Source organism: Rhamphochromis sp. 'chilingali', assembly GCF_963969265.1.
Source record: "Rhamphochromis sp. 'chilingali' genome assembly, chromosome: 2".
NCBI lineage: Eukaryota > Metazoa > Chordata > Actinopteri > Cichliformes > Cichlidae > Rhamphochromis > Rhamphochromis sp. 'chilingali'.
Window position 1 is genome coordinate 36,536,657 of NC_137930.1, and position 12,700 is coordinate 36,549,356.

Consider the following 12,700-nt stretch of genomic DNA (forward strand, 5'->3'; position numbering starts at 1 on the left):
TTGCACCGTAAACATGAAAGGAATCTCAACACTGGTGTATAAATAGTATTTTGCTGCATCAAAGCTGTTGCTGTTCCAGCTAAATGGATTATCTAACAGCTTGCAATTGTATGGTTCTTGAGGTGTTGTGAACATCTGACTTTGTTTTCAGTCGCACCTCAGTGCAGCATAACGTTGCCCCGAGCCCTCCAGCTCTCACAAAATGTCAGTTACTGTCATTGGGGCCGCCACGAATGAACCTAAAAGGTAACGGAGTCGCTGCAGCCTTTAGATGATACAGTGTTTTTGTTCATCACATAAACATGATGTGCATCGTTTCCTAAACCCATGTAAAGGAGTCTTGCATTCTTACCTCTGCTTACAAAAGCACGCAGACAGTTGAGCCATCTCAGCTTAAATTGGTCCTTTTTAATATCCCTGTAGAATACATCATTCATTGGAACAGCACCAGCAGTCAGCTGGACTCTTAGTGGTACATTTTGGCCTTTTAGTGACTGCAGCAGAACGCCAAACATCTCTGCTGTTCTGTCTTTTTGATTTCCTGTGTTGTTGGTAAAGGGAGAAAATATGTAATTTACAAAATATGTTAAACATTTAAAAAAAAAAAAAAAAATATATATATATATATATATATATATATATTTTTTTTTATACACACACGGAATATATGACGGAGCATGAAAATATCTAAGATCTGTTTGTTTTCTTTCCATACAGACATGAGGACATGCCGGATGAATGAGTTTAGCTGTGGCGCCGGCTCAACCCAGTGTATCCCAGTCTTCTGGAAATGTGACGGTGAGAAGGACTGCGACAGCGGCGAGGACGAGGTCAACTGTGGTAGGTGGACGCTGTTTGGCTTGGAGTGCACATGACTTCAGTTGATTTCAATAACTGGCTATTCATTTTAAGTGATGAGGATATTGTTCGGTGTTCTTGAAATCCTTTGGGATTTAAAACATTCCCAGGTTGCCATCAAACACTCGTGTAGTTTGTCACAGCTAAGCAGTGACATCTTCATTTCTCATGTTTGCTGTTCATTGATGAGCACCGTGATGCTGGGAGCTGCAGAAATGCTGCCGTGGACGTAATGAATTGAGACTATCACTGTGAAGCCATTTGAAGTCTCCTTTAGAGCTGCAGCTGAGCAGTTTTCTTTGCCATCTCATTAATATCACAAGTGCGCATAAGTTCTTGGTGTGTTTAAGTGTTTCAGAAGTGTTCGAAGTACTGCTTATTACTTGTAGCATTTGGTTTCCAGCTTTTATTGAAGTATTAAACCTGCTTCTAATCGCTGGCATCAGTTTGCCGCCTCCAGCTGTTTATCCTAAATTCTTGCATAAACAAGCTAACGGCTTTTCCTGCACAGCCCAGTCTGAACGATAACACAATCTGACAGTGAAGCACCCTGTAGACATTTAGATTTTTAATTAGGGCAAATGATTACTTCACATACACATTAAAATGGCTTGCATACTTTTAAGCCATATCTTGGAAGATTTTAATAATTGGCTTTGCACATTTGTGCTGAGTGCGTGACTCATGTTGTCTAAAAGGTGCAAATTTTGAGCATTAGCACTAATGTGTGACACTATACATATATCATTGTTTAAATACTGCTTAGTATCAGCTCTGAAGCAGCTGAAAACACTCAGAAGCTCAGCTACGGGTAATTGTTTGTTCCTGTTGAGTCTGCACCCTTGTTGTCCTTGAACTGTGTGCTGTGATGACTTACTGCAGCGTAGCGTGCTTAGACGGTGACTTTTTTTTTTTTTTTTTTTTTTTTTAAAAGTGAGCTGCCACAATACAGTGTAAATCGCAATCTTGCAAACTCAATGTCTCGCGCATTCTTGGAGCTTCCAGTCGCTGCACTAAACTAACACTGGTGTTATTAGAGAAAGCAGAGAGGTGCACACATGATGGGTTTTGCTGTTGAGGTTTTAAAAATGGCTGTGAACTGGTCATCAAGCTGGACTTGTAAACACAAAATGCAGTATTTTAAATATTGAATATTTTGGATGGAAGTCGTTAACAGGCACACAGCAAGTTGTTGACTCGGTTCTGCCCTGTGTGAACTTTTCAGGACTCGGTCTGTGTGTGTTCATGTGACAAATGTTTTGCTCCAGCTGAAGCGTGGCATTGCGCTTGTTAATCTGAGACATGTCCTCTGCTGCTTGTCCAAGGAAACAAAGGCTGAGGCTTGAAACTTAAGTTTAGCCTATTGTTTTAAAGCTGTAATAACAGTAAACAGAGGTCATAAATTCTAGCTTTAAAAAAAAAATGTCTTATTACTGTTACTGCATTAAAAATTCTGTGCTGTCAGTCCTTTCACAGCACACTCACATTTTTCCCATAACCCTCTCCAGGAAACATCACATGTGCCCCAAATGAGTTTACATGTGCCAGTGGACGCTGCATCTCCCGGAACTTTGTGTGTAATAGCGAGGATGACTGCGGCGATGGTTCGGATGAGGTGGAGTGCGCGCCGTCCTCCTGCGGGCCCAGCGAGTTCCAGTGTGGAAACTCTTCATGCATCCCGGCCAGCTGGGTGTGTGACGATGACGTTGACTGCCAGGTAAGAAAGAATGCCACACACTAATTTGCAACACACACTCTGACACAATTCTTAACTGAATATGGTCCTTGTGACCCAGCCTGTCTCAGTTATTTATTAATGGGAGCAGATGATTAGGGTCTGACTAAAGTACGGTCGCATGGCAGGAAGTGTTTTGGTGTTATGCTGATTCAAACTAAACAACCCATGTAGGAAAAAATTCTTATGGTGTTCTGATCAGTAAACCTGACCTTTGACCAGTGTAGCTTTTTAGTACTTATTTGCTTAATCTCACAACACTGTCAAAACTTGCCTTTGACTTTCTATGAGAATGTGTCGAACCCAGATCAGTGTTTGTTTTTAGGACCCAAATTTATTAAATCTAATGAATACAACCCAGCTGCAACCTCCAGGGCCAAAACATTAAGCCAACACAGATGTGCCAAAAGCAGTTTCCACAGTCTCGTGTTCTTTAAAACTGGATTTTAGAATAGAATTGGTGTGTGTGTGTGATGAAGTTGTGTTTAGAGTGAAATTCTAGTGTTAGTATCTTGAACTAATTAGAATTACAAGATACAGCGGTACAGTACCACTGTGGCGTCGCCAGTTGCATCACTGCTGGGCAGCAAAGGAGGTTGTTGTGGTGCTATACTATAGACAACATGTGGATCAAACACTTGATATAATTGACATTTATTTTTGACCATAATTGGTCACTGACAACATCCATCAGCACAACCATATTATGACTCCAGCTTGCTGTTCAACTGCCACAGTGCACGCCACCCTCTGATCTAAAAATGGTTACTTCTGGTACCAAACAAACTACCATAACAGCAACTGAAATACTACAGATGTAGTGCCAAAATGTGGAGTTGAAACCCAGTGGATGATGTCAGTTTTAACATCTGTCTTTAAAACTGTCGTATGGACAAAACAGAAAAATGAATGCTGGCTCTTCAGTGGGAGCAGTAGAGGTGAGGAGAGGGATGAGGGGGATGTCGGCTGCAGACAACGAGTGCACCAATCCAGAAACTGCAAACTCGCTGAGTTAACTGGTCACAGGGCTCGTCCTGTGTCAGCATTATACACACCCACACACAAGCTGGAGGGGAGATGCATCTGCCACATGTCAGATGACACAAATCTGATCTTGCACTTTATTCTAGAGAACACTGAATGCCAGAACTGAAATCTGATTCAGAGGCGCTGAATAATGGCAAACTCCATGAAATGGATGGACATGACAAATCATTTTACATCAAGATAGTAAAAAGAGAACCTTTGTCAGGGTTGCAGTAGGGATACGGTCTTAATTTGAGGCAGACTGCCAATCAATGGTCCGATATTTAACACCCCCACATAGTTATTAACTGATACTTACTATACGTATTCATGAAGAGGTATTAAATCATTTTCTGCTCTTGTAATACTTGACCCTTTATATGCATTGTCAACTCAAACTTTAGTCTATCCTTAAAATACTGATGTTCTTCACATGATGAATAAAAGCTTAAGCTCACTCTTTCCTTTTTATGAGGAAATGTTTTTGTACATGAATACAATTTAGTCTCTTCTAAATCAGTCTTTTCTTTTATAACATTAAAACTTTATTTTAAGATCCTACATTGAATAGGCAAAATCTGTGACTGAGACATGCAGAGTTAAAACTCGGGTTTCCTGACTCTGGCTTTGCATCTTCACTTTGTCTTCAGGTGTTTTTGTTGAGCCTTAAGTATCTGCGGTAGAGATGGCACGATACCACTTTATGTTCGATACCGATATCATAAATTTGGATTTCTGCCGATACGATAAGAATCTGATATAGTGTGTTTTTAATCAATGAAACTGGTTTTTTTAATATCTTGAGCATGACTTTATACAAGATGCAGCAAGTTTAAATAAACAACACGAGAAAATTAAGCTTGCAAAACTGGTGTGCATGGATGTGCACGCCTAGGGATGTCATACTGCTTTCTTTACAGTGAGGCTACACACATTTAGGAAATGAGGGAGTGAACTTGTGCATCTTTGCTGAAATGCATGTGGGAAATCCAATGCAGGTGTACAGCAAAGAAAGCAGTATGACATCCCTAGGCGCGCACATCCATGCACACCAGTTTTGCAAGCTTAATTTAGTCGTACCACCCAGCAGCCACTGACCTGCCTCACACACAAATATTGTCACACACTGCAGAACAAGTTCTACTGATGCAACAATATGCTGCATACCCATTAATTGGCTCACCGGACACAAACACTCACCCACAAATATTTAAAGGGCTGTGTTCAGTGGGAATGTCGTTATTGTTCCCTCTCTGCTTCTCACACCCCGCCTGCCCTGTGTCAGTATTACGGAGCAGCAGACACGTGCGTTCTCACACTCCATTAATCTGCTCCCATGTGAGTCGGTGACTTTGTGAGATGATGAAAGTGTGAGAAACTCCTTCGTGCTGCTTCTCTTGCTCCTGTTCTGGTCTGTTTGGCAGAGATTAATTCTAATTAATGAGCTAATCATCAGAGATCTAAGTGCTAAATGCTTCTGGCTATGTTATCTGTGACCTGTATGCCCCCCTCCACTTCCAGATCATATGTAAATAATAGTGTGAGGAACCGTGTGTGTGTGTGTGTCTGGGCTCTGTCCTTCAGTGGCTGATGGTGCAAAACTTGGTTTAAAAGTTTTAAAATGTCTCATTAGAATTATAAAACCCACAAATGGCCTTTGACATGCAGCTTGACTAAAGTTTCTCATACACTCAAACCAGACCCTAGTAAATAAGTTTGTATTAAAGTATTACATAACAGATGTGCTTGTTTTAACTTGTTTCAGAGCTGGTTTAATAAAGGACTCGTTTGCTTTTTAGTCATTGTATTTCAGATTACAGTGACTTAAACCTCAATTTCACACTTTAATATGAAATAAGCTGCTGATGGCCAGAGAATGTTTTGGTTTTTTAAAAAAAAGAACACACCTGTCATTGCCAGGAACATCATCAGTAGCCTAGATAAGCAAATGGCTGGCCAGCCAGCTTGCCTGATAGGTGAACTGAGTCTGAGCCATCAGCTCTCCCTGCCAGGTTTACTAGCTTTAAGTTAGACACAATTTTGAGTTGGGAGTTTGCCAACAAAACTTTAGGATGATGCACTCAATGTTGCTTCTCTGCAAAATTAACTAGAGTTCAGACCTGTTGTATTTATGAATGGTGAAGGGAGGCAGTCTGTGCCTTCAGATTGTTCCTGTCTACTGGAATAATGTAAAGAAACCTTCACCCTCAGCTCCATCACCCACAGCTGTTGATACTCCAGGATGCCTCAGTGAAATCACTTTATGGAGGCTTTGTCAGTCGGCATAATTTTAAAAATAAATAAAATATTGTCAACATGAGTTGCTCGTGTGTGGCAAACAGTGTTGTTACACCTGGCTTGGCAAATCTTTTCTGTCTGCTTGGATCAGCTGGAGGGACTTAATGTTGCTGTACTGCTGTGCAAATTGGGAGTTTCTGTGAGGCAACTGGTGATGCTGTGATTAATTGAAAAGGTGGCACAACGGCTGTTAGACTTAACTTTTTTTTTTTTTTTTTTTCTCTGACAAGCAGTCTCAAGTCCCCAAAAACCTCCTGAATTATGATTTTTTTTTTTTTGCCCAACTGAAAGGATGAATGGTTTCCATGGGTGGTCTCTGTAGCTTTCAAAAGTCCAAAAGACAGTCAGAGCGGAGTCTGACACCACTACAATGATGCTTTGTTCAACCAACACCTCAGACCTTTAAATTATGTAAAAGTATTGCAGAGTTGCACATTTAAAAAGCTGGAACCATTAAATTTCAGCTTTTCGTTATATAATTTACATGTAATTTTGGTCAGCACTGTGCATTTCCAGGGGATTTATTCAAAAGCTTCAATTCTTAATGAAAGCTTCAGATTGAAAGTGTAAAACTGACTAAATTATATATGCTAAATCAAAGAACTCCAAGGCACTCGTTTCAAATAAAATTTGAAGTGCTTTTATTCTCATGACATGGCTGTGCTTAACTTTAAACTCAACACAATTCAACAGACAAGTCTTCCAAACCCTTCCAAAGACCACGTCAAATAGAAGCGGTTTGAATTTGTGGTTTGTTTGTTTTTTTTTTTTTTTGATAACTAGCACTGACCAAGAAGACAAATGTCCTTTTTAGACTGTACATGTTTGCTTTTTGCTCCTGCTGGCAGTCTTTAATCTGATGGTCGCGTAAGGTCAAACACTTATAACCCGTTTTCCATTGTAACTGGTATTTACTTTTACTTATGGCAGGCTCCCTTCCAGAAAATTGCTAGACGAGGCAAGAAAACTGCGCACAGAAAATTTTGCAAACTGAATATTTGCTGAAATAAACATCGCAAAACACTTTAACACCATTTAACCAATCAGGAGGTCCTATAATATGATTATGTCAGTTTCTCTGTAAAGTAAATGAGTATCAGCTCTTGCGGTGCCCTAAAAGTCACCTTGTGTCCTAACAGGACCAATCAGATGAGTCTCCATCCCGCTGTGGTCGGCACCCAACACCCCCAGCCAAGTGCTCGCCCAGCGAGATGCAGTGTCGCTCAGGAGAGTGCATTCACAAGAAGTGGAGGTGTGATGGAGACTCCGACTGCAAGGACGGCAGTGACGAAGCGAACTGTCGTATGTACACAAGCTTTGCTTGATTCACAATCCCAAATAATCTTTAGCTGATACTGGACAGAGGATAAACTACAGCTTACTATCTGAAACAAGCAGTTTGGGCTCCTTTCCAGCTCCATTTGATCCAGTGTTGTTCTGATGGGTAGCCTTTCCCAACAGCCAGCGGGTGGAGCTTCTGTTTGCACATAAAGTGAAATGGTCACACAACGATTATCACCCACCATTTTGGCGGCACTTGGCATAGAGCCACTACTCCTCCACATTGAAAGGAGGCAGTTCAGGTGCTTGACATCTTACTAGGATGCCTGCTGGATACCTCCTAGTTGAGTAGCTTTGGGCATGTCTTACAGGGGAAACGGTCCTGAGACAGACCCCAGGACACATTGGAGAGAGTGTCTCTCGGCTGGCTTGGGAATTCCTTTGTAGTCCTCTGAGGGGAGGTTCAAGGTTCTTTATTCATCACATGCATAGTTATACAAGTGTATATAACACAGTGAAATGTAACCTGACACGCTCCTTGACTTGTGCAAAAGGGGGGAGAGAGGAAGAACATTATATATTATATACATTAGGTGAATGTGCAGTAGTAGCATTGTATGCCGCAAGCAGGTGAATTCTGTACATTAAGTGAATTAAATAAGAAGAGACAATATGAACATATTTAAAATTAAAGGAATTTGAAATGTACATTGTGCCAGTGGGTTTAGTGTATAAAAGAGTCTTCTCAGTCACTTATGGATTATGTGAGAGGGAGCATGAGTTAGTGTGTCAGGGCCCGGATGGCTTGGGGATAGAAGCTCCTCTTGAGTCTCTCTGTCCTTGCCCGGATGATGCGGAACCTTCTACCAGATTGCAGAAGTTGGAACAGTTTGTTGCCAGGATGGGACGGGTCCTTCAGTATCTGCGCTGCTCTAGTCCGGCATCTCCTGGTGTAGGTGTCCTGAAGCGGGGGGAGAGCAATCCTGCAGCAGCGTTCTGCTGTACGGATCACTCTCTGGAGAGCTTTTTGGTCCCTCACACAGCTGTTCCCAAACCACGATGTCATGTTCTGTGTGAGGATGCTCTCCACAGCGCCTGTATAGAAAATCCTGAGGATCTCTGGAGAGACCCTGAACTTCCTCAGTTGTCGTAGATGGTTCAGGCGCTGCCTAGCCTTTTTGGTCTGGACCTGAATGTGGGCAGACCATGTTTTGTTTTGTTTTTTGTTTTTTGTTTTTTTTAATTGTCACATCACATGTGCAGGCACACTGGCACAGCACATGCGAGTGAAATTCTTGTGTGCGAGCCCCACAAGCAACAGATGTGCAAACACAACAACACAAACGAGCAAAATACAAGAATGGCCAACCTGAAACTAATAAATATATGTACAATATATAATAGTGTATGCATTTCTGGATGTTCTGAGGAGATGTGGACACCAAGATACTTGAAGGACTGCACCCTCTCCACTGGAGCTCAATTGATGATAATGGGCTTGTAGTCTCTGTGCTGACTACTTCTGAAGTCCACCAGCAGCTCCTTGGTCTTGCCAACATTCAGCTGGAGATGGTTGTCCTGGCACCATGATGCCAGATTCCTCACTTCGTCCATGTAGGCCACCTCATTGTTGGAGATGGCACCCAACACCACTGTCATCAGCAAACTTTACAATGGTGTTGGAGCCGTGGGTGGCCACACAGTCTGTAGTGTAGAGGGAGTAGAGCAGTGGCGAGAGGACACATCCCTGTGGTGCTCCTGTGTTGATGGTGATGCTGTTAGCGCATCTACCCACCCTCGCCACCTGAGTTCTGCCAGTGAGGAAGTCCAACACCCATGCCCAGGTCTGGGCATCTCTGCTCCGATCGCTGCCCTCTGTTAGCCAAACGCAGATAAATGGCAGAAAGTGGATGCACACTTGGATATAGCATCAAACAGCTGTTCTAACAAGTGCTGAGTATCAATTTCTACAGAACAGATTAGCAGTATTGCTTCTGTAGAAAACTTGGCTTTCACTTGTTTTCATTTCATCTGTATCAAAGGAAAATGTTTGGTATAAACTGGCTTAAATTATTTCAGTGTTAAAGAGGTTTAATAAAACAAACCCTCCAGCTGTGGGTGCTACACTCCTACGTTTCTTCCATTAATTACCTGATAATCTGTTCATTGCCTATCAGTCGATGCTCTCCACTTTAATCCATGCTGTGATTAGGATTCAGTAAAAAAACAAAACAAGATGTCAGTCATCTGCACATTTTTAATTGGCTTTGTTTTTTTACTTACAAGAGCTTTCGTGGCTGATAATTTTAATATGGTGCTCATGAATACAAACATAATTATCTAGTGATGTTTTTCTTTTCACTCTTTGAGTGAACAGCTATCACAAATTGGCTGAATTCAAACAAACTTGGGTATTTTAGTTATTCTGCACTGATGAATGGATTTTGAATGGTTCACTGAATATTCACAAATGTTTAGTGTTTAAAGAGTAGCCCATGTCAGCACATGTGCAACTCATGTTTGTGTCCTTGGCAGCTGTTCGCACCTGTGGGTCGGATCAGTTCAAATGTGACGATGGAAACTGCATCCTGGGCAGCAGACAGTGTAATGGCCTCAGAGACTGTGCAGACGGATCAGACGAGGCAAACTGTAGAAACAGTAAGTGTTGTGTGTTGGTGTGAATGTTCACAAACGTATCACCTGAGTGCATTATCAGGATGTGGTTTTTTTATTTTGGGGGGGGAATTCTTCTACAACATGCAAGTTTCCATTTCTACATCTTGAGGCTCACCTGAGGTACCAACAGTGTTTAATTTTAAAGCTGCTCTGGGCATGCAAATGTTGACATTTTTCAGGGGTTTTTTGTAACAGTCAACCTCAGGTGGTGCTCCTTGTTTCTTCAAAGGAAAGCTGTCACTCTCCAGATTTGTGGCAGTTTCATTTTTGTGTCCTAATCTAGAAGATGTATATTCGGTGAAAAAACAAACACCCAATTATCTTTTGCTGATTTTGCTCCAGTGTAGTTTTAGAAACTTGTGATTACATTTGTTATGTAATATTTACTCTGACAGATGGAAAAATTAATGAATATTAAGCAACTTCAGCTTTTTAAAGCGCTGAATGCTTATTTTAAACAAGTCTAGTTTTAAACCATGAGGTTAGTGCATATAATCCCTGTGAGACGTGTGTCTGAGAGCAGATGTCCTGTAAAATGGGTCAGGCACACACCTTTAGCTTTGAGTTTAGAAGCTCTGCCCACATGTGCTTTTCCAGGATGTTTAGGGGCAGATAATGAGAAGAAATTTGGCTTAAAGGGGGAGGAGCTAATTTTCACACAGGATAGACTGAGGGCCTACAACAAGCCCTAAAGCAGTTTAAGTACAACCTTCCATAGTTGTATTTGCCTCCTTTTGCCTTTAGAACTGCCTTTGATATTTAATTGTATGGATTTTAGGTTTTACTGAGATTTTGTTCCATGTTAACATGATGGCATCAAACAGTTGAGGTCTTTACTTAACCACATCCCAAAGGTGCTCTTCTGGTTTGAGGTCTGGTGATGCTAGAAGCAGTTTGAGTTCACTGTACTCAACCCGTGTCACAAATTTCCATGTTCAAAAACTAGTTTGAGCTTTGACATGGTGCATTGTCCTGTTGGAAGCAGCCATCTGATGAGTTCATTGTAAACATAAAGGGATGGAGTAGCGATACACACGCAGCCTGTGATGTTTAAGCCACGCTCAGTTGGTACTAAGGAGCCCAGAGTGTGCCATCCCCTACATCATCACACAACCACAACTAGCCTGAACTCCCTGCTTTCATGTTTTAATTCTGACCCAAACATCCAAATGTTGAATGAGGTTATTCTTCTTCCTCCTACTCCTTCCTCCTCCCTGCAGTGACTCAGTGTAATGGTCCAGAGAAGTTCAAGTGTCGCAGCGGGGAGTGCATAGAGATGAGCAAAGTGTGCAACAAGGTCAGAGACTGTCCCGACTGGAGCGATGAACCGATCAAGGAATGCAGTAAGTGTTCATTTTTATTTTTTTAATTAAAAAATGTAACTGAATTCATCCATGACTGATTTTTCAACTCCGGGTCATGCCCCTCTTAGGTCACAGACTTGCTCCTTTTCTGATTTTGACATTGATGCCTCACTGCAATGAAAAGATGAAACGTGTTCAGGAGATGATTTGCTTTTCAGCGAATTCAGATGTCTTTTCCCGCGGGCCTGAAAGTATCCGGGAGAGTTCATTTCAGGCAATGACATTCCTTCCTCTGTGCTACACATGGATTTATGCTGATAATATGTGGATTTTTTTTTTTTTTACGTAAATCAGTCCATGAATCTTTCATGCGTCCTACAGTTCAGGTCTAAATAATTCTCTTTCATGGATCAAACAACTCAACCAAAAGTGACTATCAGGCTTTCCACAATCAGAATACTAAATATATGAATTCAGCTGCAGCTCAAACAACTGAAAAGATCTGGAAATAATATAAAAAGAAATCTACAATCACTCATGAAGAAACTTTGACAAATTTGCATGACAATTCATGACTATTTATGTAAGAATGTTACAGATTGTTGTACAGAACTAGTGTATATTGTCAAAATGCATATTGGGGTACATAAAACTTATTCTTGGTGGCCAAACAAGTGTTCAGAGTGCTGAAATGAAAAGCAATGGTGACATCCTAACCACCACCACCCCACCCCCTAGAAATAATAACAGCTGTAGCTTGAGCACGTGAAAGGATGTTGGCCTGTGGCTCATTAAGCCTTACACCTTAATAAATCACACTGTATGTTCTTAATGATGGTGAATTTCAGCCATCTCTGTACTGACACTCTCTGCCCACAGACAAACTAAAGCACCGTGATCTGAAGTTTACGCCAGCTTCTAAGCTGATGCCATGCTGAGGGATTTTCTTCAGTTTGTCATGCATTTGGTTCATTTTCTTCTATTTCAGCTTCGGGAGGTTTTTAGAGATTTGCTCTGACCACCCAGAACATGTGCTTACTGTTGTGATCGCAGGGTTCTGGGAGATCAGTCTCTCCCTGCTGTTGGGTTTATTCTCATAATAATTATAGTTGTGCATTTTAAGATTTCAACAAGCGCACTAATTACAAACATGGTCTTTGTGCTGTAAGTACAGCCTTTGACTTTGTGCTGATGTAAATGATGGTCAGCCAAGTGCATGTTAAAGGAGGTTAATCCTGACAAGGATAGCAGTTGTTGGTTCTTGTTGCTGCCTGTTTCATACACATGCTTGATGTATAAAGAACAAGAGGACGACAACTTCAGAAAGCCAGATTCCTTTAATACAACAGGATGAAATTGCAGTTTTGTTTTAAAGCAGATTTAAAAGAAATTAGGCCACACCTGTTTACCCAGCTTTCATTATGGCACTGATGCTCCAAAGACCTCAACACAACACTGGTTCGTGCCTTTTAGTTACCACTACATACTAAAGGCAAATAAGTGTCTTAACAAACATTGCTCT

At 41.3% G+C, this 12,700-nt stretch overlaps 1 protein-coding gene across 1 annotated transcript in view; it reads left to right on the forward strand.

The window, feature by feature from the left end:
* vldlr (very low density lipoprotein receptor) overlaps positions 1-12,700 on the forward strand; it is a 64,833-nt gene that overhangs the window by 28,165 nt on the left and 23,968 nt on the right. The window contains exons 4-8 of the mRNA XM_080864718.1: positions 718-840; positions 2,367-2,575; positions 7,057-7,219; positions 9,734-9,856; positions 11,095-11,217. Of these exons, the coding sequence (XP_080720844.1) occupies positions 718-840; positions 2,367-2,575; positions 7,057-7,219; positions 9,734-9,856; positions 11,095-11,217 (741 nt within the window). The remainder of the gene's footprint in view (positions 1-717; positions 841-2,366; positions 2,576-7,056; positions 7,220-9,733; positions 9,857-11,094; positions 11,218-12,700) is intronic.